This window comes from Baudoinia panamericana (genome assembly GCF_000338955.1).
Source record: "Baudoinia panamericana UAMH 10762 unplaced genomic scaffold BAUCOscaffold_15, whole genome shotgun sequence".
NCBI lineage: Eukaryota > Fungi > Ascomycota > Dothideomycetes > Mycosphaerellales > Teratosphaeriaceae > Baudoinia > Baudoinia panamericana.
The window spans coordinates 954676-979086 of record NW_006911271.1 but is presented as its reverse complement, the minus strand read 5'-3'; the positions used below and the strand labels follow the sequence as shown (position 1 = coordinate 979086).

At 54.3% G+C, this 24411-nt stretch overlaps 13 protein-coding genes across 13 annotated transcripts; 5 read left to right on the top strand and 8 right to left on the bottom strand.

The window, feature by feature from the left end:
* Positions 1 to 2110: 2110 nt before the first annotated feature.
* BAUCODRAFT_39700 (uncharacterized protein) lies at positions 2111 to 2346 on the bottom strand. Its single transcript, XM_007683251.1, has one exon. The coding sequence runs from the start codon at positions 2339 to 2341 to the stop codon at positions 2147 to 2149; it is 195 nt and encodes a 64-aa protein (XP_007681441.1). The 5' UTR covers positions 2342 to 2346; the 3' UTR covers positions 2111 to 2146.
* Positions 2347 to 3249: 903 nt separating this feature from the next.
* Positions 3250 to 3937, bottom strand: BAUCODRAFT_28610 (uncharacterized protein; the record flags this gene model as incomplete). The annotated part of the gene is made up of 2 exons (XM_007683164.1): positions 3250 to 3807; positions 3869 to 3937. The coding sequence occupies 2 exons, from the start codon at positions 3935 to 3937 to the stop codon at positions 3250 to 3252; spliced, it is 627 nt and encodes a 208-aa protein (XP_007681354.1).
* Positions 3938 to 4349: 412 nt separating this feature from the next.
* BAUCODRAFT_79798 (uncharacterized protein) lies at positions 4350 to 5894 on the bottom strand (the record flags this gene model as incomplete). The annotated part of the gene is made up of 1 exon (XM_007683280.1): positions 4350 to 5894. The coding sequence occupies one exon, from the start codon at positions 5892 to 5894 to the stop codon at positions 4350 to 4352; it is 1545 nt and encodes a 514-aa protein (XP_007681470.1).
* A 1229-nt stretch (positions 5895 to 7123) lies between these two features.
* Positions 7124 to 8566, bottom strand: BAUCODRAFT_80666 (uncharacterized protein; the record flags this gene model as incomplete). Its single annotated transcript, XM_007683356.1, has 4 exons — positions 7124 to 7810; positions 7867 to 7948; positions 8004 to 8384; positions 8433 to 8566. 4 exons carry the CDS (start codon positions 8564 to 8566, stop codon positions 7124 to 7126), a joined length of 1284 nt encoding a protein of 427 aa, XP_007681546.1.
* A 594-nt stretch (positions 8567 to 9160) lies between these two features.
* On the top strand, positions 9161 to 10172 carry BAUCODRAFT_127412 (uncharacterized protein; the record flags this gene model as incomplete). Its single annotated transcript, XM_007683608.1, has 3 exons — positions 9161 to 9173; positions 9268 to 9404; positions 9453 to 10172. The coding sequence occupies 3 exons, from the start codon at positions 9161 to 9163 to the stop codon at positions 10170 to 10172; spliced, it is 870 nt and encodes a 289-aa protein (XP_007681798.1).
* A 307-nt stretch (positions 10173 to 10479) lies between these two features.
* On the bottom strand, positions 10480 to 11469 carry BAUCODRAFT_330846 (uncharacterized protein). Its single transcript, XM_007683607.1, has 2 exons — positions 10982 to 11469; positions 10480 to 10929 (listed from the first exon to the last, which is right to left on the bottom strand). Exons 1-2 carry the CDS (start codon positions 11088 to 11090, stop codon positions 10739 to 10741), a joined length of 300 nt encoding a protein of 99 aa, XP_007681797.1. The 5' UTR covers positions 11091 to 11469; the 3' UTR covers positions 10480 to 10738.
* A 295-nt stretch (positions 11470 to 11764) lies between these two features.
* On the bottom strand, positions 11765 to 12830 carry BAUCODRAFT_330833 (uncharacterized protein). Its single transcript, XM_007683606.1, has 4 exons — positions 12657 to 12830; positions 12578 to 12586; positions 11971 to 12524; positions 11765 to 11921 (listed from the first exon to the last, which is right to left on the bottom strand). The coding sequence occupies exons 1-3, from the start codon at positions 12684 to 12686 to the stop codon at positions 12036 to 12038; spliced, it is 528 nt and encodes a 175-aa protein (XP_007681796.1). The 5' UTR covers positions 12687 to 12830; the 3' UTR covers positions 11765 to 11921; positions 11971 to 12035.
* A 349-nt stretch (positions 12831 to 13179) lies between these two features.
* On the top strand, positions 13180 to 13846 carry BAUCODRAFT_127409 (uncharacterized protein; the record flags this gene model as incomplete). Its single annotated transcript, XM_007683605.1, has 3 exons — positions 13180 to 13297; positions 13396 to 13645; positions 13720 to 13846. 3 exons carry the CDS (start codon positions 13180 to 13182, stop codon positions 13844 to 13846), a joined length of 495 nt encoding a protein of 164 aa, XP_007681795.1.
* Positions 13847 to 14932: 1086 nt separating this feature from the next.
* Positions 14933 to 15670, top strand: BAUCODRAFT_39691 (uncharacterized protein). Its single transcript, XM_007683250.1, has one exon. It carries the CDS (start codon positions 15207 to 15209, stop codon positions 15630 to 15632), a length of 426 nt encoding a protein of 141 aa, XP_007681440.1. The 5' UTR covers positions 14933 to 15206; the 3' UTR covers positions 15633 to 15670.
* Positions 15671 to 15772: 102 nt separating this feature from the next.
* On the bottom strand, positions 15773 to 16816 carry BAUCODRAFT_39690 (uncharacterized protein). The gene is made up of 3 exons (XM_007683249.1): positions 16790 to 16816; positions 16699 to 16727; positions 15773 to 16631 (listed from the first exon to the last, which is right to left on the bottom strand). The coding sequence occupies exon 3, from the start codon at positions 16611 to 16613 to the stop codon at positions 16233 to 16235; it is 381 nt and encodes a 126-aa protein (XP_007681439.1). The 5' UTR covers positions 16614 to 16631; positions 16699 to 16727; positions 16790 to 16816; the 3' UTR covers positions 15773 to 16232.
* Positions 16817 to 17405: 589 nt separating this feature from the next.
* Positions 17406 to 19501, bottom strand: BAUCODRAFT_39689 (uncharacterized protein). Its single transcript, XM_007683248.1, has 3 exons — positions 19085 to 19501; positions 18452 to 19030; positions 17406 to 18402 (listed from the first exon to the last, which is right to left on the bottom strand). The coding sequence occupies exons 1-3, from the start codon at positions 19189 to 19191 to the stop codon at positions 17601 to 17603; spliced, it is 1488 nt and encodes a 495-aa protein (XP_007681438.1). The 5' UTR covers positions 19192 to 19501; the 3' UTR covers positions 17406 to 17600.
* A 443-nt stretch (positions 19502 to 19944) lies between these two features.
* BAUCODRAFT_46074 (uncharacterized protein) lies at positions 19945 to 20553 on the top strand (the record flags this gene model as incomplete). Its single annotated transcript, XM_007683259.1, has 1 exon — positions 19945 to 20553. A coding segment is annotated over one exon (609 nt), but the record flags the coding sequence as incomplete, so codon positions are not given.
* Positions 20554 to 21353: 800 nt separating this feature from the next.
* On the top strand, positions 21354 to 24283 carry BAUCODRAFT_39686 (uncharacterized protein). Its single transcript, XM_007683247.1, has one exon. It carries the CDS (start codon positions 21670 to 21672, stop codon positions 24190 to 24192), a length of 2523 nt encoding a protein of 840 aa, XP_007681437.1. The 5' UTR covers positions 21354 to 21669; the 3' UTR covers positions 24193 to 24283.
* The last annotated feature ends 128 nt before the right edge of the window (positions 24284 to 24411 follow it).

Here is a 24411-nt window from a genome sequence, read left to right as displayed (position 1 = left end):
CCCTAACCCTAACCCTAACCCTAACCCTAACCCTAACCCTAACCCTAACCCTAACCCTAACCCTAACCCTAACCCTAACCCTAACCCTAACCCTAACCCTAACCCTAACCCTAACCCTAACCCTAACCCTCATTTTCATCAATTTCGGTCGTTTTGCGGGTTACAATTCAAACCCCCTTCCTGCTCGCTACGGGTTCGCCTGCGGCACTACTACACCTGCTCTAACACTCCCATGATTTTCTTAACGCCGATACGGCTTGCTAGCGCTTGCCTTGTTTTACGGGTTACGTCTCCGACAATTCCCCTGCTCGCTACGACCCCTTAGACTTACCTGGGTCACTCTCTTCGATATCGCTAGGGCTGGCTAAACACTTTTGAGCCTCTGCCACTTGCTACGGCGTCCGTACGGCTTCCCGACGCTTGCTACGCACTGCCCCGGGCCGCGACCGCGCTGCGACGGTGTCTGACGGGCTCCGGGCACACTGCGCAAACTCGTGCGTTCCTCCACGGCTACCGCAAGCTTACCGAACGGCCTAAAAACTCCGCAGAGCTTGTACTGCTCGTAGGCTGCTTGGCAGTCGTGCAAAGCTTGCCCACACCTTCTCGGGACTTTCTAAGCGCCGGCATAGCTGCTGCTTGGACTATCGTACGGGTCTCCAAAGGATTATAAATTAGTGACGAAAGCGAGCGGTTAATAGCCAGCTGTGTCTTATACAAGCGGTGCCGCAAGCGGTAGGAAGCGACTAGTGTTGCATGCAGTACAAGCGAGCGGCGGAGGCGAGCGGTGACAGCGATGTGTGGAAGAGAGCGGCGAAGGCGAGCGGCAGGAGCGACGCATAGAAGCGACTTATTGAGCGTATTGGCGGGGTGCGGGGCCTTGCTCATATGCCGCTCGTCCAGAGGTGCTAGGCTCGTCGATCATCTATGGGTTGCGCGTGATCACGATTATTATCTGGTCGGCGAAGCCGTCTTGGATGTCTGCTATATCGCCTTCTGCAGGCAGCAATTCTCACGATGCGCATGTGTTGCAGTATGAAGCTGACCTACAACTATAACAGCACTGTTCCACTTGGGAAGTTACGCCTTCTCCGGCAGCTGTGCCTTCTCTACCGCTCCGCATTCAGCCATAAAGCTTCTCCGTCACCGACCTAGATCCTAGAGGAACCCTTGCGCTGACCGCTTCTACAGCGGACGATGTCTACCATTTGGCGCAGGTTCAAGCTGGCCTCGTTGCTTAAACATATGTCGAAGCGCCTACTTCGCTTTATGCCGTGACCGGACTACCACTTGGCTCGGTGACGGCCCGAGCGGTGTCCGTACGGTGCTATATGAGCGCGACTTCGGTGACGACAACTGTCACTCGCTAATACGTCCTCGCTCTCAGACACCGGGAAGCCCGCAGCTGCGTCGGACATCCTGCTTCAAAACGTCAACAACGTTCCGGAGTAGGAGATCTGATCGTCACGATCGCGCCTGATAGGTTCTCAGAACAGCACCATCCACCAGCGCCACGCAGGCCTGTTCATGAATGAGCCTTAGGCTGGCTTGTCGAAGTCGAACTGACGGCTGGGCTTACAAGGCAGCTGGTATAAGGCTCTCAGCTTGGCTGGCCTGCAAGCCGTTGACTTCGTAATCGACTAACTGACAGGGGTAAGCAGCTCAAGCCTTCGGTCTGGGCTGCCTATCAGAAGCCGACTACTTGAATGATAGAGAGCCAATTCAGACTTCTGTTGCTTTGACTGCCAGGCGGCTTGTCTGTGGACAGGGCTGGCATTATGTCGAGGGTGTTCTACCGGATGAATGTACTAAGAGCACGCAGCTGGCCTGCACTAATAGGCTAGAAGGCTGCAATGAAAGACCGCCACATATGTCAGCAGCGCACTCCTTGTCGGGCGGTAACACCTGGTTCCTCTTGACCTGTCCCCCGTGATGCGTTCACCGCGACGCAGTACTGTGCTGAGGTAGACCTGGCTTAGCGAAGCCGTCAGGTAGCCACGACGCCAGACGGCAGTCCACCTTGATCAAGCAGGTACCGGTCTCCCCCAGCTCTGGGCTGAAGCTCAGAGACTGATGGAGGCTCTTGCTTCCTTTCGAAAGCGGGGAGGCCTCGCGCCTGTTGGGGCACATGATGTTGGTTGCACGAATTCTACTGCGTTTGCCGTAGTTCTTCGCGCAACCTCTCCAGTTGTGTACGAGCCAGCCATTCTCGTTGGAGCTCTCTAAGCTCAAGCGTTTCCGCTTCACGTCGGAGGCTTTCGACCTCCGCCGAGTAGTCGGCAATGCGCTGGCGCTCGGCAATGATGTTGGCGCGCTGTGGAGTATTCTCCAAAGCGTCACGCATCCATGCCAAGAACTGCGCACTGGTAGCCTGCAGGTTCGAAGAATTGGATGCGCCCGCCGGATGGCCATTGAACCCTTTCCCAGTCTCCACGTACGATTGCGACACGACGGAGAGTAGAATTTCAAGCAAACATCTAAGTAGCTCTTGGTAGTGATGGGAGGAGACATGCGGCCCTGTTCGGCGGGCCTGCGTCGTTGTTCGTCACAGCTTTTGATCGCACTGGTAATACGCAGACGGATGGCAGCCGGCGAGGGAGCCATCTAGGTCAGATATTAGTCTCGAAACAGGCTCGTACGCACGGGAAGCTAGCGGTCTGAATGCTCGTAATGTACGGCACGGACAGTTGCGAGTCACTGTATCATGCCTTATGCGACAGGGTGCGAATCGCTTACCGGCCTGCCAAAACTGCCGTGGCTATAGCGGCGCTCGTTATCCATGACAGTATGACACCGCTTTTGGTACTCTACGAGCGTAGGGCCGGAACGAGGTAGACGTTGGCAGCGCTTCTCCAGCACGTGTCAATGCTCGCTCGAAATCTCATGCTGTCTCCGATACGGGCCACACACTGCAAGCGTTTGCACTAATCTGTATACTTAGGAAGTCTGTGATGGCGGTGCTGTGGACTTGTCGGAATCATTGCGCCCAGTGTGTTGGCGATGCGGTCGACATGCGGGAAAGGTGGTGTCCGCGGCGATCGTACCGGGAGTGATGATCCCGACATGGAAGGCCGAGTGCGTCGCTGTACTTATTGTGAACGCCGATCGTCTTTGTGAGTACTTACATCGGAAATGATGGATGTCTTCTCCAGCATCCCGCCGGTTGCTAGCGCTCAGCACGATGCCTGATGGAAACTTACTTTTTGTTTTTGTTGAAGCCCTGTTCGGCTTGCTTCAGAAGACTGCACATGCTCAGCCTGCGTTTGCAGATTCCGAGGTCATGTCCTCGTCGACTTCCATGGGCAAGATCACCGGGCCCACGTCGTTCCCAAGAGCTTTCCACTTGGGGTCGCCGAGTTCACGAATATCCTTGACGGTGACATTGTTCCGTGCATTAGCCCGGAGCAAAGTCTCGTCGGTCTTCCAGTCAGCCATGCCAGTGATCTGTTTAAACCACAGCTCCCGGAGCGCCTTATTTTCGTCCCTGTCCGCTGCGTCCAGCTTCTCCTTACACTCGGGAATGTCTTTCCAAGTAGGCAGGTTGAAGTAAACGGAGACAACGCTAGGAGCTTTAGGCCTGGCCTCCTTTTCGCTGCCTTGCACCAGTGTGGATTTCTCTACGACTGGTTCCAGTTCAGCGCCGTCACCCTGACCAGTCATCGGACGATCTGTTTTAACAGCGCCCTTCGACTTAGCCGGCTTCTGGGGAGGGCCTAGACGGCCGGATTTGTGCAGTTGCACCAGCAGCTCGAAAGTTTGAGCTTCCTTGTCGAGAGCTTGTGCAAAGCGCGTGGCTTCATCGTCGCGGACCTGCACGCTCCGGAGCGCCTAATCCTCCTCGTCGGATCTCTCCTTCAAGGATTTTTGGTACCCCCAGTAGGCTGCAGGGCACGACTGGCCATAATGCGCACGCCCGCAGTGCTGGCAGACGTTCGCACATGACTTGTAGTCGTGCCCGAGCTGCCAGCAGGTCAAGCAAAACTTTGGTGCTGTAATGTTCGCGACTGACTTTGATGTATCCATCGAGTACTTGAGGCGCAAACAGTTGTTGCAGAAGAACACGCGCGTGAGATTCAGGTTTGGGAGGCAAGCGGCCAAGTTTGCATTACGTAACCTGACTAACGTATCACGTGTGTGAAATCCTCCGGCCGCACCACGAGAGTAAGTACCACCGTTGTGTCACCTGCGAGCTTGACCAAATCGTGATGCACAAACATTTCCAGGCGAGGCACTGAACGTTCGGCCAGAAGGAAGCGAGCAAACGGTGGCCGATGCAGTCAGTGCTCGGGTGACCCGTGACCGTATGCAAGATTGATTTGCTGTTTAGCAGCTTGCATGTTTGCAGACTTGTGTTACGCCTTCTCATCAGTTGCAAAATGTGGCATTGGCGGGGCAACATGAACTTCCCAGTACTTCATTATATCTTTGTCGATTCGCTTCTTCTGTTCGTCCGTCCTCGTATCGTTTCCATAAGATGCGTGCGTAACACCAATTTCCAGCACACCCTTCCTGCTGCCATCTTTGAGGAATGCCAGGTATTCCGTACTGACTCGGACATACTCCCTCAGGCCTTCCTTAACATTAATCGTTGCGCCTGTAGTCCAAGACAGCAACAAAGGCTCTATTAGAGGTGCATCAGTGATACTAGGATGGCTGGTCTTCAGACTCGTCATGAACCATGTCCGGCCAATTCTCACAAGAACGTCCTTTGCGATGTCACGCACGGTATCAAAGTGCGGACGTCCGTAGAAGATGGTACGGGCTTTGGACCAGGAGTCGGAATGTACGATCAGAAGCGGCACGTCAATGTCCGTGTTCAGGCGTCCAGATTCCTTTCCCGGGTCCAGTATGATGCCGCCGATAGCTGGATTGACGAAGTTAGAGTTTCCGCTGGAGGTCTTGTTGGCGCTCTTGAGTGCCTGCATTGCGCCTGTTGCGCCAAAACTGTGGCCTGCGATGACGACGTGTGACAGATCTAGTCGCTTCTTCCATGCCTTGAGCTCACTGCCCTCGTGGCGGTGATTTTTGGTAAAGACCAGATCGCCTTCACCGCGATTAAGATTCTGCAGTACGTAGATTGTCTCCTCGATCTCTGCGTCACGATATGCGAGCTTCTGGAACCTCCAGTCATCGTTCGACAGACCAGTCTCTGATGTCTCAGTTCGCAACTGGTCCGCTCTGAATAGCACAACATTCCTAGTTCCATTCGGAAGATGCACTACCGAGCCGGGGCAAGAGCCATCTCGATGTTCAATCGCCGCCACAACAATGCCGCGACTGGCAAGCTCACCGCAATAGGCTGTGTAGTCTGTTCGCGAGCTTACATCACCGTGCGACATTACGATAATGGGAAATTGGTCGGACTCGCTATCCTTTTCCGAGGGCTGCAGTAAAGGAACATCAACCTTCGCTGGAATATCGATACTTCCAGCAAGACCCCAGAGCGCAAGCGTAAAGAGCGACCGCGAAAAAGCGTTGTTGAAATGTGCTGCTGTAGCGTAGCCTTCTGCAATAAGGCTGATAGGTTTAGGGAACCATCTGTGCCTTGCTTTGTAGCTCCTCGCGCCTTTCACGGCAGGATAGTAGAGCGTGAAGAGCACTGTATCAAGCTGGAAAGCCGGTTCGCCATTCTTCAAGAAAGTAGTATCATTGATTCTCCGTGGTAGCTGAACAGGCACTTCCACATCAATAGCGCCGACTTCATGAGGACCGGTATAGCCTGGCAGCTTCGAAGCGAAAAGAGGGGACCAGACAATGTAACAGTACAGGACGTACAATGCTACTAAGGAGCAGAGCACGTAGCCAACAGTTAGGCGGGGCCGAAGTAGCACCGCCACTCGATCTAGCCAAGGTGAAGATCGGGTATGATCGAGCCATCTAGGTCGTACCGCATCCATGGACTCGTTCGCTTTCCGAAACCATTTCTTCACCCAGAGCGGTGTACTCCGTGACCACTTAGACCCAGGGTCAATGTCGTTGAAGAAGCTCCTTGAAGGGTCGCTGTCACCCAACGCCGCTGGAAGTGGCAAAGGCTGATCAGGATCTTCTGGGTTGACTAGAACGCCTTCGTCTTCTAGTGGCTCCAATTCAACGTTGTCGTGGTAGGTCGTGTATGGCTGCGACATCTCCTGTTGACCTCATGGTGACTTTACCAGGGTATGTTAAACCGCCATAAGCGCAGCTGGTGATGTCCAGAGTACGGATCGCGCTCGGAACGAGACGGGACGGGCGTCATAATCACGTGTTTATCCAGCCTTCTCACGCAACGCTTCATTCATGACCAAAAACATGCACATGCACTCACCTCCACGATCTTGGTCGATAAGATCCGGGCTACATATTACCAGTACGGTTGATCAAAGGCGCAAAAGGCGCAGATTGTCCACAACACTGTTTATCTTCCCACTAGCATACTCGCAGCCACCCAATCTTTTTCAGCTAGCTGCACAAAAGACGGACACAGCGGACGTAGAAATACATTCTGGGATACCTTTGTGCCCTTTGACTACAGGCCAACCCTAATTCCGCTCAACGTCAAACCGCTCCACGTTCCAGGGATGATAGACGGTCAATATTATGGAAAGATATACTAGCAGGATAGCACAGGTCAGCATCTGGGAGGGAGAGTCCATACGGTTTTGACCGCGACGATGGCGGTACACACACTTTAGATGGCAGTCTTAGTATTAGGATGAGAGCATGACACTAATGATATTCCTTGTGTTATCCAAGTCTACTCAACAGGCGGGGGCGCGCCTGTTCCGTTGCTGTCTTGCTAGGCGAGGACGCAGGACTTCGCCGCAATTTTCGAATCATTATTGAGAGGAAGCAGAACAACGTGCTCAGGAGATCGAACAGACGCTGTGAGCCTTCCGCCAGGGTAGGCTGACTGCGGGCTGGGGGCCTACGATACGCGCTAATAGGCAGCATCATGCGCCACCTGCGCCAGAAAGGTGCCCTGACCGCGTACAACTGGCGTTTATGAGTGACACGTAGCATGAAGATTTGCCGCGGCATGTGCAAGCGCATCGTGGCGATCATGCAGCCGGCACGGGACCAAGTCCAGCAGTATGCAGCCACGAAGGTAAAGGCAGGGAACTGTACAGCGATTCGATTGCGTGACAGTTCACAGTAGCTTCAATTGTCTTCCCAAGCATGCCGTTCCGCCCAGGAGCGCTGTCACGCCTGTAAACACAATGACAGCGCCGTACTGCGAACCGTATGCGAAGCCTGCACCTCGCCACACACCTGCCTGCAGGAGTTTCTCGCTGATAGGTCCCGTCACCACCGAGCCAATACCTTTGCCAGCGCACATCAATGAGATTACCATGCCAGTATCAAGGCTATTACTGGTAGTGCGAAGTGCATTAGCACAGCCGGCCCAATTGCCAGCAAAGCCGCCGCCTGACAAGCCCCACAGCACAGCGAAAACGTATAGCATTGGCTGTGATGTAGTGAGACCCCAGAATAGGAAAACCGCAACAACGGAGCCGGCTACTGCGACGAATATGGCGGTGGTAACGTGGTAGCGGTCGACCAGCTGTCCTTGCAGGAGATAGCCACCACAGGCGGCGATGTTGAGCAGACACAGAGCTAAGGGGCCGGAAAAGGAAGGCATACCCATGTTGCGACTGTATGAGGGGATGTACAGGTTTGGTAATGGATAGGCGAGCGACATCATGATGTTTCCGGCTTCGAAGAACCAGAACGGAGGGAGCTTCATGAAGCTCCAATCAATGGGGCGGAGTGCGTGGGTTCGTGTTACGGGCAGCCGATTCTTCATCACCAGAAGGCAGGGCAGGGCAAGTATGGCCTACATATGCCGAATATTAGCGACAAAGGCTCGATGCCGGTCGATGGGTAGCTTACCATTACAACAGCCCAAACTCGCAGTGTAGTACGGAAGCCGTAGCTGTTCAACAGCCACTGCAGTACCCATGGCAAGACCGCGCTACGGGAGCGTTAGTGCTTGCAATATCATTGCTCTTAAGAGAGCGAAGTCTCACCCAGAGAAGCCGGTACCAGTCCATACGACACCGAAGGCCAGACCTTTCCGTCGCACGAACCACTCATCGATAACATACATGGCCGGGAAGTAAAGAAATAGTCCTCCGAGTGCGAACATAACGCCCTGCGTTGCCATCAGGCCGGCGGTGGAGTTGCAGAAGGATGCTGTAATGAGCGACGCCACAGTGACGACCAGGCCCATGAGCCCGGAGAGCCGTCGGAGTCCAGGCCAGCGCTGCACGAAGAGTGCGACGAATGGAGACCCTAAGTACATAATCGCTGTCGCTGTTGTGGCGATGGATGCAATGCCAGTCGGCTTTGCCGCAAATGGCTCGTGGGTCGTATAGTACGTTTGAAAGATACCGTAGCAGACTGGGAAGCTAAAGCATGGTGAGATCGGTACGCATCTCATGAGTTACGGAACCTACCCCCAAACCAACGCCTCGAGCGTGAAGCCTCCAGCCAGGGCGAGCCAGGCATCGCGCCCACCATCGACAGGTGGCAACGCAGGAGCACCCGCGCCTTCCTCTTCGAAGCATGTATCGTGCACATTAGGTAGCATTATCGCTTCCAGGCTTTGGTCGGTAGGCATGCTGTCACCGAGTTACAAACACTGGACCGGCTGAATCGAAAGGGCAAGAGTAACATCCACGAGCTGAACGCTTAAGACTTGATAGTTGATAGAATTTGGTACACGGCATGTGTCCGTTTCTGCGAAAAGTATTGGGTGCTCGCAAAATGCAGGTACGGCTAGATCTTCCCGGTATCTTCTCAAAGAAGACACAGACGCTAGGGCTTCCTCCATGATGTCTCTTAAATCATTGTAAGCCTGCGTCAGTACTATACTTAGGAGTGATGCTCGACTGGGGCTCTACCAATACGGATGAATAGTAAGAACCGGACTTCAGAAGTTGCAGGGCTGTTAAGAGATGTCTCACGTGAACGATCTCGCATTACGTAACCGGTCGGTATTCGGCATCTGAGCTATAACGTTCACTCGCATTGAGTCTCTACGGGAACAACACTTCGGATGCCATTGCAACACCGCCGCCACTCCTGACTGCAGTAGGGGAGGTGTGGAGCACCGCGTCGTAATTAACAAATACACCGAGCTGGCGCAGATCACCTTGTACAAGTGTCTGCTACTACCGCCAACATGGCGTCCGAGCGTAAGTCACTTCCTGCTCATACCAACCGCTTCACATGTACCGCACGAGTGTTTCCAACCAGCAGGCCAAATGGCTTACTTCAAATGTACGACAGTTCCGCCAGCACAGCGAGCTTCCTACTCCGCCATCATCGACGACATCCTCTCGGCTTCCGACCTTGACACCATCTCCGCCAAGGCCATACGGAAGGGTCTCCAAGCCAAGGTCGACTATGACTTGTCCCAGCAAAAGGCACGTACTTGTCACCGGCATCTTGGCTTCGCCTCTGACTTAAAATAGGACTCCATCACCGAGCTCATTATGGAGCGCTTCAACAAAGTCCAACGTGAGCGCGAAGCCGGCGCATCCGATGGCGCAGTCGAGCCAGCACCCACTACAAATGGCACCGCACACGCCAAGCACTCCCATACTGGAACTACCAATGGCGAGGTCTCACGAGCAGTCAAGCGCAAAGTCGAAGATGTGGACGAGGACGACGACCAACCCGCCCCACGACCGATGAAAGTGAAGAAGGAACCCAAACCCGAAGCCGAGAGTGACGAACAAATCGCCCGCCGTTTGCAAGCCGAATACTCCAAAGGCGCCGGCCGCTCAACCCGAGGTGGCGGCGCTCCCTCTCAACCTTCCAAGAAGGTTCTCGGCGCGAAGAAAGAGAAGAAACCCAAGAAGAAGTCCGCAACCAAGATACACTCCGACGACGACTCCGATGTCAACACCTCCTCAGCGACAGAGAAGACAGCATCAAAAGGTGGCTTCAACAAGCTCCTTAACCTCTCCGAACCACTGCAGGCGCTGCTGGGCGAGACGCAACTGTCAAGACCGCAGACGGTGAAGCGCATATGGGCATATGTGAAAGAGCGGGAGTTGCAGGACCCAAGCGACAAGCGCGAAATACGGTGCGATGAGCTGATGAGGGGCGTGTTCAAAAGTGAGAGGGTCAACATGTTCAAGATGAACAAAGTGCTTGCGCAGCACTTCTTTCCGATAGAGGAGGCGTAGGCTGGTATTGAATGCTGGGCGTAGAACGAACGGCAGCATTGCAGTGTATGCCGCAAGGCGTTGGAAGTCCTCGAAAATCGGCACCTTTTGAGGAGAACATACTGTCAAAGTGGACCTCGCAGCAGGATTGGACACTAGAAGGAGGCGACAGCATTAATGTTGATGAGTACTCACGGACTACGAAAAAACTGCACTACTGCTGCTTAGCGAGGAGTTGGTCACGTGCGGCGAGAAGTCGTACCGGCATGCTTGGATTGTGACCAGCAGATTGGGCCACAGTCAGATACTTGCTCCGCCGCTTACGGCAGAAATCACATTACGAATCTCGACCCACGTCCTCGTGTTCTCGTCCGCTGGGACCAACATAAGCTGCCGAATACTCTCATGCTTCCTGTCTTCTGCGATTCCACAACTCACGATCCGCATCTCTTACATCAGCTTTACCGGCAGCCCTGTCTGCCTTGTCCCCTTCCCACCACTGCCTTCCCTTTCTTCGCCTCCTCCTTCACTACTTCCCTCGGCTCCACGGCGTTCCCGTTCACAGTGGCCGCGCGACCCGACACCGGTCAAAATGAAGAAGAAGAAGAACCATACTCAGCCGCCGAGGCCAAGACAGCATTTATCTCGTCCTGCGTCCAGCCGTGCTCGAGCAGGCACGTCGTAGCCACTGTGATCTCTTCCCGGCCTTCGTACATAGACACCATCTTCTGCTGGGCGCCTTGAGTTAGGTAGAGGGACCCGGCGTGATTGCGGTCAGCTGAAAGGAGTTAGTGTACCTGCTTCTGCTTACAACATGTCCGTCAACGTACCACTGCGTTGTAAGCGTCCGCTCTGATCGAAGCAATTCCCGCACGCAGTATAAGGGCAGCCAGCGGGTCCGTAGTAGATGCCGTTGGTGATGCCAGTGATGCAGTGCATGCAACGCTTGATGGAGCATTGCCTTCGCCGGGTACATATATGTCTGGGAGTGAATACGTGGCAAGTAAGGCCTGCGCTGTGCCTGCGTGAAGCGGCCGCATGAAGGCAGCACTACTTTCAGGCCATATATGTGCTTGCCTTCGGTGAAGGTGCGAGTCAGCGGTGGAGAGCGGATTGGGAGGTCGGACTCGTCAGTGAATGCTACCACTCGAGGGTGTCACACTGCACGCTTCTCTGTGTTGTCCTGGACAAAGTGGAGCGGTTCCATTGGACGTTGCGCGCCTGCCTGGGACATCAACAGCAAATGGTTCCGCCACGCCGTGATTTACTCAACACAGAAGCGCTTCGTGACAAGTGGAAGTAGCGTCGTGCGACCGAAGTAGAGCGAAGGACATATCACACGACGAAAAGATCGAGCCCGTCGCACCATTTGCTTGATAGTCAGCTATCTTTCAGCGTAATTGGCCTAGTGCACCACGACCTGCAGCAGCGTAATACATACAATCCGCAAGCCTTTTAGCGTCCGCTTCTGCTTTCGAACCGCCAACGCCGTCGCTAATGCATGCATGCACTTTCTACACCGGTAAACGCCCGTATCGTCGGCAACCTCTTCTGGGTCGTCCTTCCTGACGTCCTGGTTCACAAGACGAGTGCTCACAGTCCGTGGCTAAATGCGATTTGCCTTGGCCCGCAAAGTTTGGGTCTCGCACGGGTGACGCGACTACTTGGTTTGGTACCTATGATCGGTCCATCGTGTGTCATTTCCGACGCAGCTCTACCGGGGTGGCGGGAAGCCTCTGCCAGCGGGAGAGAAGGCAGGATTGAATCCTGCTGTGAGGGGAATTAGCTACACACAATGTATAACTGATATGATGCTTACGCGGTGGTCCACCAAAGCCGGCAGGCGGGAAGCCAGGAGCTGTGTCGCAACGTTAGTGCCATGAGTTAGACTTGAGCATAGTGGCAGAGCTTACGAGGTCCGCCTCTACCCGGAAACCCAGCAGGTGGCGCACCAGGAAAGCCCGGAAACGGCGAGGCTCCAACACCCGCCGCAGGTCCTTGCAACCCAATCCCAGCCCCTCTGCCAGCAGGTCGACTGATACCAGGACCCGCTTGCATAGTTGCAGGTGCCACACCGCCCGGCGCACTCGTACCCAGCCTAGCAGCGGGATCACTCGGCGGTGGTCCTTCAACCGAACATGAAACAACCGTCGCGCCACGAACGATGGCGAGACCAAGCGAGCGCTTCTCCTCCGTCTCCACTGTTTGCGTTGCGCCACTTGAGCCTGGGGCGCCGGCGCCTTTGGTCTTGCGTCGCACTTTGCGGAACTCATCGCAGTCTGCAAGGACGAGGTTCATGTGCTTGTCGAAGGCGAGCATCTGGCCAACGAGCTGACGTCCGTCGTTGAGGGTTGCGCGCATGCGGTAGTTGACCTGCGCACAGTAAGTATTGCAATAGCGTAGCCAAAGCGTAAATGGGTGCTTACGAAGCCTTGCTATACTCGTCATCAGCCATCTGTTCCTGTCAACGCAGGGTACTTGTCGCGATGCACTGTCTGAACTTACCATCTTGCCTTGCTTGTTGGGGACTGCCATCTTGTCAATCTTCTAGTTGAATGAACCGTCTTCGACACTATCTCAGCCAAACGCCCACACTAGGCAGAACTCGATGTGAGGTTAAAGTCACACTGGGCATGCACATTGACAATGTTGGTGTTCACGAGACCATCGCCCGAAGTTGTTGCGCGAAAGTGAAGCTTTGACTCGCAGTTTTAGAGTGCCAAGCCATGCATGAGTCAAGCGCACCGCAAATGCAGCAGCGCAACTCCGCTTTCGAGCCCAGCATTGAGCGAGCAGCGACATCGACGACTACCATCGCCAGGACGTGAGCAACCACCAACATAATGGTACGTCCCGCCATACCTCCTCTCCCACAGCGACTGCCTGGTGGCCTGCCTTGAGCGATTCTAAGCGATAAGGTGGAACACATACTGACGGCGGCGATACTTTACAGGCAAGGGGACAATCATCGACGCAACAGGCCGACGCCCAAGGGGGCGCCGGCAACCCAGAAAAGGCCAACAACCCCATGCGCGAGCTCCGTATCCAGAAGCTCGTTCTCAACATCTCCGTGGGCGAGTCTGGTGACAGGTTGACAAGAGCGGCCAAGGTGCTGGAGCAGTTGAGCGGTCAAACACCCGTCTACAGTAGGTTCTCCAAATTTTCCGCCAGTCCGCCAGATTCTGTTCTTTCGGCAGACTCCACAAGATGAGACAATACGCTGACCAGGATCGGGCATTTACAGGCAAAGCCCGCTACACCGTCCGCACATTCGGTATCCGCCGTAACGAGAAGATCGCCGTGCATGTCACGGTCCGTGGCCCCAAGGCCGAAGAAATTATTGAGCGTGGCCTCAAAGTCAAGGAGTACGAGCTACGCAAGCGCAATTTCTCGCAGACCGGCAACTTCGGCTTCGGCATCTCTGAGCATATCGACTTGGGCATCAAGTACGACCCGGCGATTGGCATCTACGGAATGGACTTCTACTGTTGCATGTAAGTTGTGGGAAGGCACGGGAAACTATGGATTCATATGGCGGACGATAAGCTGACAGAGTGTGCGACTGTAGGACACGTCCCGGCGAGCGCGTAGCCAAGCGCAGACGCTGCAAGTCTCGCATTGGCGCTTCGCACCGCATTGACCAAGCCGAGACGGTCAAGTGGTTCAAGAACAGGTTCGATGGTATTGTGCGGTAATTCGGCGCCGCGACATCTGCAGCACTAGAGTCAACTTCGGAAAGCTGCCCATGCGGCTACGGGGAAGCGGGGGAAATGCATTACTGCGCATGGCGTCAAGAGCAACGGTTGCTGTTTGGCAGATAGCAAGTTGACAGTTACAGCTGGGCCTCTCGGAGCTTCTCACTCCCAAACAAACCTTCTTCACGAGCATGAGCAAGATCACATAATGGAGGCTTCACCATTTTCGTGGATATGCCGCTTAACCATTGATCACTGTTTCGTTGCTACTGTGCGTGGCTTCTGGCCAGGGTACGCCTCTCGCGAACGTCTTGCCCGAGGACGAGCTCCTGCACTGGCATAGACCATGCCTGGGCCGTCACGCGCGCTCTCTTTTGCAAATCCTGATGTCCTGTGTGTGATGAAGTGTAGATGTACCACGTTGGAATGGCAGGGTAAGTTAACAAGGATCACAAAGTTCAGGCTGCAGGCAGGTTTTCCGCGTACAGTGCTCCATAGGGTACATTTGCGGCGATCTATGTGGCACTTCGACGTCTTTAATCACTTTGTGGAAACCTTCTTTGTCCTCATTTCTCACGGCAAAGATCAAACAGAGTCAGCAAAGGACGCCAGTGAGCATGCAGCATGTAGCATAATCTACTCTCTCCATCGCATGAGCTCAACGCCGTCATGAGTCGAAGTCCGCCCCAAAGCTCAATCACATGTACACGTGAAATGGATTTGTACTCCCTTCTCGGACACCTCCAACTCATCGCCGCAATAAAGCGACCCGTCGAGGAGCAGGCTTCCTATATCCAGGAGAAATTGGTCTACAGAGCCACGCTTTCCATGGGAAAGCTGGCAACACAGCACTCTGGCGTTTCCGTACGAACCACGAGGGTTGTGTTGGAGTGAGTGCAGGTCGTGGCTGGCTCCGTTACTTTTTGATGTCGAACAAAAGAGGAGCGTGAGGCCGAGACGGATTTTGTGCGTGAGATGGATGACTCAGCACGGCTCCAAAACGAGGATGGCTAGCGCGGCTTGGCGGAGAATGCCGACTTCGCGTTCTGTTGGCTCTCGACCCTTCTTCCAGCACACACCAGCCATGTCTGTTCCAGCATGCGCGACAGATGCATCAATGACTGCCGCTGGCATGTCTCCCTACACCTAAACTTCAGATATGCGTCAGCTTTATTTGCAAAGCTAATAATCGTGTTACAATGGTGAACAAAGGGCGACGACTACGTGGTATCTTCACGAACAAGCAGGGCAATCTATTGTCCTCTAGGGTTCTCTTAGCGAGGCTGGCAGCAATATCGTGTACTTCCTAGAAGCTGTTTCTCTCACGGTACGGTAGTTGTCTTTGCATAGTCAACTAATCATGGTTCGTTGCGTCTCTCCTCGCGCCCTGGCGGCACATCTCCTTCTGTACTTCCTTTTTCCTTCCGCAGATTTGGCACTCGCTGCAGGCATGATTGGCGAAAGATACGGCCACCATACCACATTTACCTCGACTTTAACAACGACAGTAACAACCATGACGAGCACAATTACGCTTGGTACGCCGGGACATAAAAGCACCACGACAGAAACAGCAACAAGCACCGTCACGCTGGTACCCGCGCCATCTACGAGCGCATCACTCGCCACGGAGGCCCTGAGCAGCACGAATTACTACCGAGCACAGCATCAAGCGAGGCCGCTTAGTTGGAACACCACGTTAGCCTCATACGCGCAGAATTACGCCGAAGCCTGCGTTTGGGCACACTCTGTAAGTTTCTCATCCATCCCATCGCATCGAACGTGACATGGCTGACGTATGACCCAGGCCGGTCCTTACGGCGAGAATCTCGCGTCCGGCTTCCCTAACGCCTCCGCGGGTGTCGATGCGTGGGCCAGCGAGGAGCAATTCTACAACTACGCCGAGGCAAAGTTCACCGAGCAGACTGGTCACTTCACGCAGCTGGTATGGCTGAACACGACTTCCGTCGGTTGCGGCTTCGTGCAGCAGTGCAACAATACCGCTAGTGGTGAGGGAGTGAAGGGCTCATATCTGGTGTGCGAGTACTATCCGGCCGGGAATTATGCTGGAATGTTTCGGGACATGGTGAGGAAGTCTGGTGAAGGTGTTGATGGCCGGCTGGGGTTGAGTGGTGCTGGAGCGCAATGGGCCAGTCGTGGAGATTCATTGACAGCACTGGTCGCTGCTTTTGTGCTGTTAGCGTTCGTGGCGTAAGAGAGAGAGAGAGTGAGAGTGTGTGCGAGTGTGCTGCTGGAGCACGACTTCGAGGTCCGTATGTGTAAAATTGCCTATCCGGCTACTGAACAATGCACAACAGAATTCAATCAGAGCTGTCCGTACCATGCGCCTGGAAATGAAGCCAGAACAAGCGTTCTTCAGAGATTGCTATCTTACGGCCTTCTCCACCTGGCCCATCGCCTCCTTCACCGATCCCTCGACCTTCTTGTAGCCCTGCTGCAAGCCCTTCTCCGCCTGATCAGCCGCCTGATCAAAACTCATCTTCGCCTGCTCCAGCCCTCCTTCCGCCCCCTTTAACCCCTCCTTCGCCCTCTTCTCCAGCACTTTCTGTGACCCGCCCATATAGTGATAGTTGACGTAGCGATAACCCTGCGTGCACTGTGCGGAGAAGTTCACGACGTGGCAGCCAAAAAGAAGGTAGTTTTTGGGCGTTACAGCAAGAGCGTAGCGCATGAACACGCCGGAGTAGCCAATCAGAGCGGCGGTCATGGGCCCGGAGATGATGTCGGCGTCTTTCTGGGTGTCCATTACCGCTGCTATGGGAATCTGAAGGTGTGTCAGCAGGGGTTCGAAGGGGATGGGATGGGTGAGGGTTTCGTGGCAGAGAACGTACACCGAAGTTGGAAGCGGGCCCCCAAAAGTCTGTGTTTGCATCTTTCTGTCAGCCCTGATCCATCATTGCAGCTGAAATGTATGCGACTGACGGGTCGAACAGAAGTAGTCGGTTACTGGGTTCGCTCTTATGCGCGCATTGAGCGCCCGGACCGCTGCCACCGCCATGCTGTTGTTCTAGCCGATATCTCGGAGGTTACAATGGTTGGCGCCGCTAAGCAGGAGTCTTGCCCGAGGTAAAGCGTTGTCGAGTACGGAGTATAGGACGGTAGTAAAGTACTGTGGTATGGTGATTGCTCACTAAGCTCATCGGCGTTGCTGCATCGGAGCTTCTCCTCATCGACGCCGGCGCAGCGGCTTCCGGCTCTTTCCACAAGCGGGCCGATGCCAATTCAAGCGATTGTCGCGTGCCTTCCGTTCGCCGTTCGACTCCACCAACAGTCTTCCTGACCACATGCAAATCCCCTTCGAGATCGTCATCACAGCTGGTCCAGGATGTGCCATCATCTGTCGCAGCATAAGCCTCATACTGGGTTGGTCTCCACGGATGTACACAGAATCGCACCCTTGTGCGGGCGACGACAATCTTCCTAGCCCATGTTGCCGACGCGCATTTACGTGGTACCAGATGTATACTTACACCATGACAGTAATTCAAACAATTGAAAATGAGTGACACCGCCTGGGGACGTTCCGCATTTGCCGAAAGTGGCCAATGGGGCTGCGCTTTGCACGTCGACTTACAAATGGTAGCAAAGCATACTGCCCCCGTGCAAGCTTCACATTGCTTGCGTCGCTTTTGTTAGGAAGCGCACAAGGTGCCTACCAAACCCGCAAATTCCTTCAACGGCACCACCACGCCATTACGCCGGAGACTGGTGAGCAAGAACGACTTGAGGCGCGCTATGAAGCAGCAGCAATTCGACCCTTCTTAACAGCCGGCTTCTCCACTTCAGCATCCGCCTCGGCCTCCTCATCCAACTCCCTCTTCTCGCTCACCGCGTTCAACTCCATCTCCTTCTTTGCAAACGCCTTCTTCTCCTCCTGCGTCAGCTGTAATAATGGTCGCTCCTTCTCTGCGCTCAGGTTAAAGTGGAAGTTCCGGATGATGCTATCAGCGTCGTCAATGGCGAGGGGTCGTACATCGGCCATGGCCTTGATCTTGACCGTCACGGCCTTGATCTGAGCATCAGTCATATTAAGACCCAGCTGCTCGGCTCGGGACTTGATGGCGTTCCAGCCTGTTAGTCGCGAGGCGAAGTGGACATATCGGCTCATGCCGAAGTCGCTTGGTGTGATAATCTCGTACGTGCTTGGGTTGTTTAGGATGGCCTTGGCATGGATACCGGCCTTGTGCGTGAAAGCACAGAATCCGGTGATGGGGTTGTTGAAGGGTACGTTGACCTCGACGGCTTCGGCGACCAAGTCTTCAATCTCCTTGAGCTTCTCCAGACGGTACTTGGACTTGACATAGTCGCGATCGGCGACGATCATGCGAGCCATGAGGCCACCTAGGGGTGTTATACCGTTGCGCTCGCCGATGCCAATTACGGAAGTGTCAATGTGGGTCGCGCCTGCTTCCAGAGCGCAATATGCGTTTGCGATGGCGCAGCCGGTGTCATTGTGGAAGTGAGTCTCGATGTCGCAGCTCACCACGCCGCGGAGCGTTCGGACAAGGTCGTATACTTGCCTTGGCGTGGCGCAGCTGAGAAGGTCAGCACAATGTATGACCAGCAAGGGACGAAGAAACCTACCCAACTGTGTCCGCAATGCCTACCCGATTCACGCCAATCTTGTCCACGGCGCTGTATATCGACAGCAGGTCCACCAGGTTACTCCGGAAGCTGTCCTCCGAGCTAAAACGGATCTCCTTGCCTTGGCTCTTTACGTACTCTATCACTTCCAGTGCAGTCTCCTTGATGTAGGTCATGTCCTTGCCGTGGCTGTGCTCCATCAAGTGACTTGAGGTTCCGATCACAACGTCTACACCATCGACACCCGTCGCGACAGCCATCTTGGCATCCTCCATGTTACATCGCACGTGCGTAAGCGTCTTTGCCTTCAAACCCATTTTAGCGATGGCCTCGCAGTCCTTGCGCGACTGTTCTGATGCGGCCGGAGAGGTGAGCTCAATGTAGTCCACGCCAAACTCATCCAATGCACGTGCGATCTTCATCTTGGTTTCGGTGTCGAAGAAGGCGTTCGCGAATTGTTCGCCTTCTCGCAGCGTTGACTCGATGATCTTAAAGTTGGACACATTGCTGAGGTAGTCTTGCACCGGAGCGTATGGGTTGCTTGCTTGTGGCCGGGACGCTTGATGTGTCTCTATTGCTCTATGCATGGAATAAGCGTGTGGCCGCAGTCACTGGTACAAGGTAGATACTGACCTGTATCCGCTGTGGTCACCATTGGACGTCCCATTTGAGACACCGTTCGTATGCCCGTTCGCACCATTGGTGTGACCATTGGCCTCACCGTCTGGCACCGGGCACATCTTCGCCGTAAACCACTAACAGCAAATTGATCTCTTCGGCTTGCAGTGACTGGTCCGGGATGCTGATGTGTACGCCAACTGGAGGACTTCGAGTCGTGGCCAGTCAAGAATATATGCAGATGTGAACGGCAGTGAGTCAATGGTAGAAGTCAAGCTTGGGAGAGCTTTCGTCCGGTCATCGGTCTAGACAAGTCCCGCTTCTTCACGCGGATGACGAAAAAATTCCAGCGTTTCTGCAAGGCACAGACGCAAAGTGCGCCGACTTCGCGCGGGGAAGCCGAAAAGGGAAGGTGTGGATGTGATGGCACGTTCACACATTGAGTCGACGAAGAAACAATCGATGTTTCATTGGAATCCACACCGTGGCACGGGGCTGGCAGCATGCTGCTTGCGACATGGTACCAACCCGTTGTCTGGGTCATGAGGACCAATCCTGTCAGGCTTGTGCTAGCTGCGTTGATACATACATAGGGCGGGTCACCCGACCCACTCTGTCGTTATCTACTCTTCTGCCCTATACTTATAAGAGGATAGAGACAGTCTGCATTGAGTCAACCTCAGTCATTGAACAACAAAGGCGGGTGAAATGAGGACGGTGACCTGTGCATTGTAACTCACCATATAGCGGGTTTCGGAATTTGTCCAGAGAGTCCTGTCAGCGCTCCTTCGGCTGTGCAGTATTAGTTCTGTCCAGCGAACCTAGTTTTTGTCACGCAACAAGCGTCTCTGCATTTGTTGAATTCCACTGCGGCAATGCCCTTTCGGGAAGCAACATACGCTGACCTCATACCGGCGTCACATATTTTGAGCACAGCCTTCAAGAATGACAGCTTCCAGAGCAAATACCTTCGCCCTCTGCTGTCCAAATACCCCCATGACCTAGAAAGACATCACCTTCGACAGCTGCGCATGCAATGGGCACGTCGTTCAGCTGATCACAAGCTTTTCGTCGCCTTCAAGCCGGCCGCAGACGGCAAAGGAGAAGACTGCTTGACAGGCGTGGCGAGCTGGTCCCGAAGAAGTGCAACTCCACGGCCAGCGACTTGGTCGGTGACTGCTTGGACGACAGCTGTAGGCTACTACAACCAAGCAGAAGCCTACTTTTGGCCCGACCGAGCAGCTGATCCGGAACGTGCGACCATTCTTACTCGATCGGCGCCTTACAGCAAGCATCACTGGACGGGTAGCCGAGCAGAAGTCTGGTATCTGAATATCATTGGCGTAGATCCCAGGTTCGAAGGCCAAGGCATTGGACGTGAACTTGTGGCATGGGGCTTTGAGCAGGCGAGGAAAGACGGTGTCGGTACCAGTTGCATCGCTGCTTCAGGCCGAGATCAGTTTTATTTGGCCTGCGGATTCGATGTCCAATGTGGCATTGCAGGTGATGAAGGTCCGGATGAAGCGTTGCGCGCCGAACTGCGTAGCATAGGCGGTGGGACCATACACTTCTGGGACGGTGGGAGGGAGCCGCAAGGCGTTAAGAAGTACGGTGAAGCGTGAGGTGAAAGTGAATGAAAGCAGATCCTCGTGTAAGGGTGTGATCGAGAACTTCGGCGTGTCAACCACAACCCCATGTATGGGTTTTTAATGTGGCACGACAGCCTTTGTGAGCCGGTCTCGATTGCAGCATAGGGCACCGTTAGTTGCATAGCCACTAACATCGGCTCATTACCTTCCGCCAAATAGCACCCACAGCTTCACGCCTTCACGGCGACAACCTGAGTTTATAACAGTCATAGGCCAAGCCCAATAGCAAGCCTGAATGGCAAAACCTCTGCTCGCTTGAGACGCGCCGTACGTCCACCAAACTCCTGGTGAAGCTGTTTATGGTTCACCGCACCATCATAAACACGTATCTCGCCTTGCGTCACATACGAAATGAGCCTACAATCACCCCGTTCGACGGTGTTCCTTGTGTTATCAAGCGGCTGATCAGCGTCTTGCAGCCTTGCTGGACTGTTGCCAACCTGTGATTTCATCGGATTTGGAATGTCTTGCCTACCAGATGGGAGCGATGAAGTCTTCGCCGCTCGACGAGCCTTGTCCGCTTATATAGCCTGATTCGGCTGCATCATGGCTTTGGGAGTTGGCGTGGCGACTCTTATAGTGGTTACTTTAAAAGTACGTGTGTCAACCGCTTCCCATTGAAAGCATACCCGTACCACCACTGACGATCAATCACTAAAGCACCAGCAGATCGAGTTTGAGTTGTAGCAAAGCCTCAACAGTATTGTTTCTGAAGTGATCATAAGGCACCAGCACTGCAAAATCTATGCCGAGCTCCGCTATAACGTAGCTGATGACTGCAGGAATACATCTAGGCAGGCAGCGTGGTCACTGCCAAGTGCAGTATGACTGCAGGAAAGAACCGTCTTCGCTCAATGGCCAACCGTAACGTGTCTCCCTTCCTCGGCTCCGGGAACGAAGTGAATGTTACTGTTCTGAGACAGCGGTTTGGATTTACTGCCACAGTCAGTGATGGCTGCAGATGCACTCGCAACAGCCGTCCTCCAGCATGCTGAACACGGCACGTTCCCGCAGGATGAAGCTATCATCTCCGCCCAGTTGAACTCGGACACACTTTCCGGCTTACTGCACGAGCTGATCCAAGCTCGAACCAATGCTCAGGATGACTTACGGACGCTGAGCAAGGACACTGCGCCAGATATTGATACCTGGATTACCCGTGCGAAGGATCTGCAAGCCGACATTCAGCGGTCACGGGAGACGGCGAGGCAGATAGTTGCCGAGCATGAAGCGGGCAGGGAGCTGAGAGCGAAGGCGGAAGACACTAGGAGAAAGGTCCAACTGTTGGAGAAAGAGGTTACCTTTGAAGAGACTTTGGCGGGCACGCTCGAGCACATTCGACAAGCCAATGGTCTGCTTGACGACGTACGGGAGGAAGCTGTTCGCGGCGATGTGAAGAAGGCACTCGAATACCTGGAGGAGGCCGAGTCAAGCATTGCTGGGTTGGAACCTTTGGGCGATACGAAGGCCTACGGTCTGTTGCAACACCGAGCGAAGCAACTCAAAGAAAGCTCCCGTGAAACGGCTACAGAATGCTGGAATGCGCTTGTACATGTCGATGCCGAGCAGAGATCATTACGAATTCAGAATCACGGCCTGGATGCTAATATACCGGGAGCAGCTGTGCCAGAGATTAGCATTGATGTTGTTGTGCTCGCTGCAAAAGGGTTAGGTGTATTTGATGCCCTTTTGCAGAAGCTGAGCAAAGATGTCGAGCGTATAATCATCCGACCAAGATTGATAATTCATGATGAAGAGCAAATCGCGCGAGTGCGTGTAAAAGATGAGGAGCTGTCTCTGTTTATTAAACAGGACGATATGTCCAGTGTCGCTCTCTTCGATGACTTGCAGACAGTCATCGATTTTCTTGCAGCCCGTCTGCCCCAAGAAGTCGCTCTGCCGTTGTCAGCGATCTTAATACCGTCGATGACAGCCCAGTTGGAGGAACATTGGCTCGAGCTTGCCGTGCCGTTAGACGTGGCGGATATGTCGGCATTCCAAGACTTGCTTCATTGCGTTGGACGACTCGCTGACCGTATAGAAGGACACGGCTGGCACGGCTCGAAGGCGTTGCGAGACTGGGTGCACAATGCGCCTAGAATGTGGCTTATGAAGCGAAGAGAGGCCGTGCTCGGTGGTGTCAGGAATCTTGTCTTTACCGGACTGCGAGAGACGAAGGTAGTCGAACGTATTGAGACGCAGACGTTGAGCAAGGAAGATCACGAAGCTTTTGGTGGGTCAGCCAGTGCAGAGGGCAACGATGAATGGGACGATGCATGGGAGGAGACCGAGGAAGAAGCCAAGCCAGCAGAACATGAAGCCAAGCCGGGAATAACACCTGCTGAGGATGATGATGGCAGCGCCTGGGATACCGAAGACCTGGACGAGGAAGCCAAAAGCGGCAGTAACAGGGTTGGGGAAGATAGTGATGCATGGGGATGGGGCGATGACGAACAGCAACCAACGCAAGCGCGGAATATGACACCAAAAGCGCCACCAGCATCGGCTCAAAAGGTTAACGGCGACCCTCCACCGGAGCCGTCTGAACGCCAAATCACGCTGCGAGAGCATCTCACCGTTACTGCCATTCCAGATAGCCTGCTCTCGATTCTCAAAGACATCATCTCGGATGCGCAAACCCTCGCAGGACCCACCTATACCTCCTCGCCTATTGCGCCAGCCGCAACGGGTCTGTACACCTTACCAACACTCGCCCTCGCCATCTACCGCGCCACAGCGCCGACGGCATACGCCAAGCTCCCAACCGGCAATTTACTCATTTACAATGATGCCATCCATCTCGCCTCCTCACTGCGCGACTGGCAAGCGAGCCAACCTCCTGCCTCTCGCCTGCGCCTTGATGCGGACGTAAAGAACCTGGAAACCTTCGCCAAACGGGCTTACGGCTCGGAGATGGAAAGCCAGCGCGTCGTTCTCCGCGATCTGCTGGACGGCGCGCAAGGTTTCAGTAACTGCACGAAGCCCCCCTTCAAGCAGGAATGTGAAAGCGCGGTTGAACAAACCGTTGATCGACTTCGGGAGGTGCACCGCCAGTGGAAAGGCATCCTTTCCGACGGCGCGTTGCTGCAGAGTCTTGGCTCCCTCCTCGCAGCCGTTACCAGTAAGGCGATAACCGAGATTGAAGACCTCGGTGACATAGGCGAGGAGGACAGTCACCAGCTCCGAAGATTGATGGACACTATCTCCACTGCAAAAGACATCTTCGTGCAGCAACGGGAAGGCGGCGAGTTCGCGGACATGACATTCATCTACTGCCCGAACTGGTTGAAGTTCCAATATCTGGCTGAGATTCTAGAAAGTAGTCTGGCGGATATTAAGTACCTTTGGAAGGACGGCGAGTTGAGTCTGGAGTTCGAAGCGGAGGAGGTGGTGGAGCTGATTGAGGGGTTGTTTGCTGAAAGTGATGTTCGGAGGAGGACCATAACGGAGATTAGACGATCGATCAGGCGGTAGTCACGGCATTCTGGTACACCCTTTGCTGCGATAACGCTAGGTTGATAGGCCTGTGTCGTGAAAGCCACGCCCGTTCCATTGAATGCCGTTTCGCAGTCACTTCTCATCGTCACTGGGTTATTGTGAAGCCAGAGGCCTTAGGCTGCTGTTGAAAAGGTTTCGTAAAGGTTTCGTGAGCTGGAGTGGATGAGGGTCGTTTGAATTGTAGCGGCGGCGCAG

What these genes read in the sequence shown, in the direction of transcription:
- BAUCODRAFT_330833 (XM_007683606.1), bottom strand. Translation starts at nt 12,686, where the DNA reads ATGGCAGTCCCCAACAAGCAAGGCAAGATG.
- BAUCODRAFT_39689 (XM_007683248.1), bottom strand. Translation starts at nt 19,191, where the DNA reads ATGTGCCCGGTGCCAGACGGTGAGGCCAATGGTCACACCAATGGTGCG. An exon ending in GGTGACCACAGCGGATACAG is followed by an intron (nt 19,031 to 19,084) that starts GTCAGTATCTAC and finishes TTCCATGCATAG; the next exon opens with AGCAATAGAGACACATCAAG. An exon ending in GGCATTGCGGACACAGTTGG is followed by an intron (nt 18,403 to 18,451) that starts GTAGGTTTCTTC and finishes TGACCTTCTCAG; the next exon opens with CTGCGCCACGCCAAGGCAAG.
- BAUCODRAFT_39686 (XM_007683247.1), top strand. Translation starts at nt 21,670, where the DNA reads ATGGCTGCAGATGCACTCGCAACAGCCGTCCTCCAGCATGCTGAACAC.
- BAUCODRAFT_39691 (XM_007683250.1), top strand. Translation starts at nt 15,207, where the DNA reads ATGGTTCGTTGCGTCTCTCCTCGCGCCCTGGCGGCACATCTCCTTCTG.
- BAUCODRAFT_330846 (XM_007683607.1), bottom strand. Translation starts at nt 11,090, where the DNA reads ATGCACTGCATCACTGGCATCACCAACGGCATCTACTACGGACCCGCT. An exon ending in CGGACGCTTACAACGCAGTG is followed by an intron (nt 10,930 to 10,981) that starts GTACGTTGACGG and finishes AACTCCTTTCAG; the next exon opens with CTGACCGCAATCACGCCGGG.
- BAUCODRAFT_39690 (XM_007683249.1), bottom strand. Translation starts at nt 16,613, where the DNA reads ATGGACACCCAGAAAGACGCCGACATCATCTCCGGGCCCATGACCGCC.
- BAUCODRAFT_39700 (XM_007683251.1), bottom strand. Translation starts at nt 2,341, where the DNA reads ATGCGTGACGCTTTGGAGAATACTCCACAGCGCGCCAACATCATTGCC.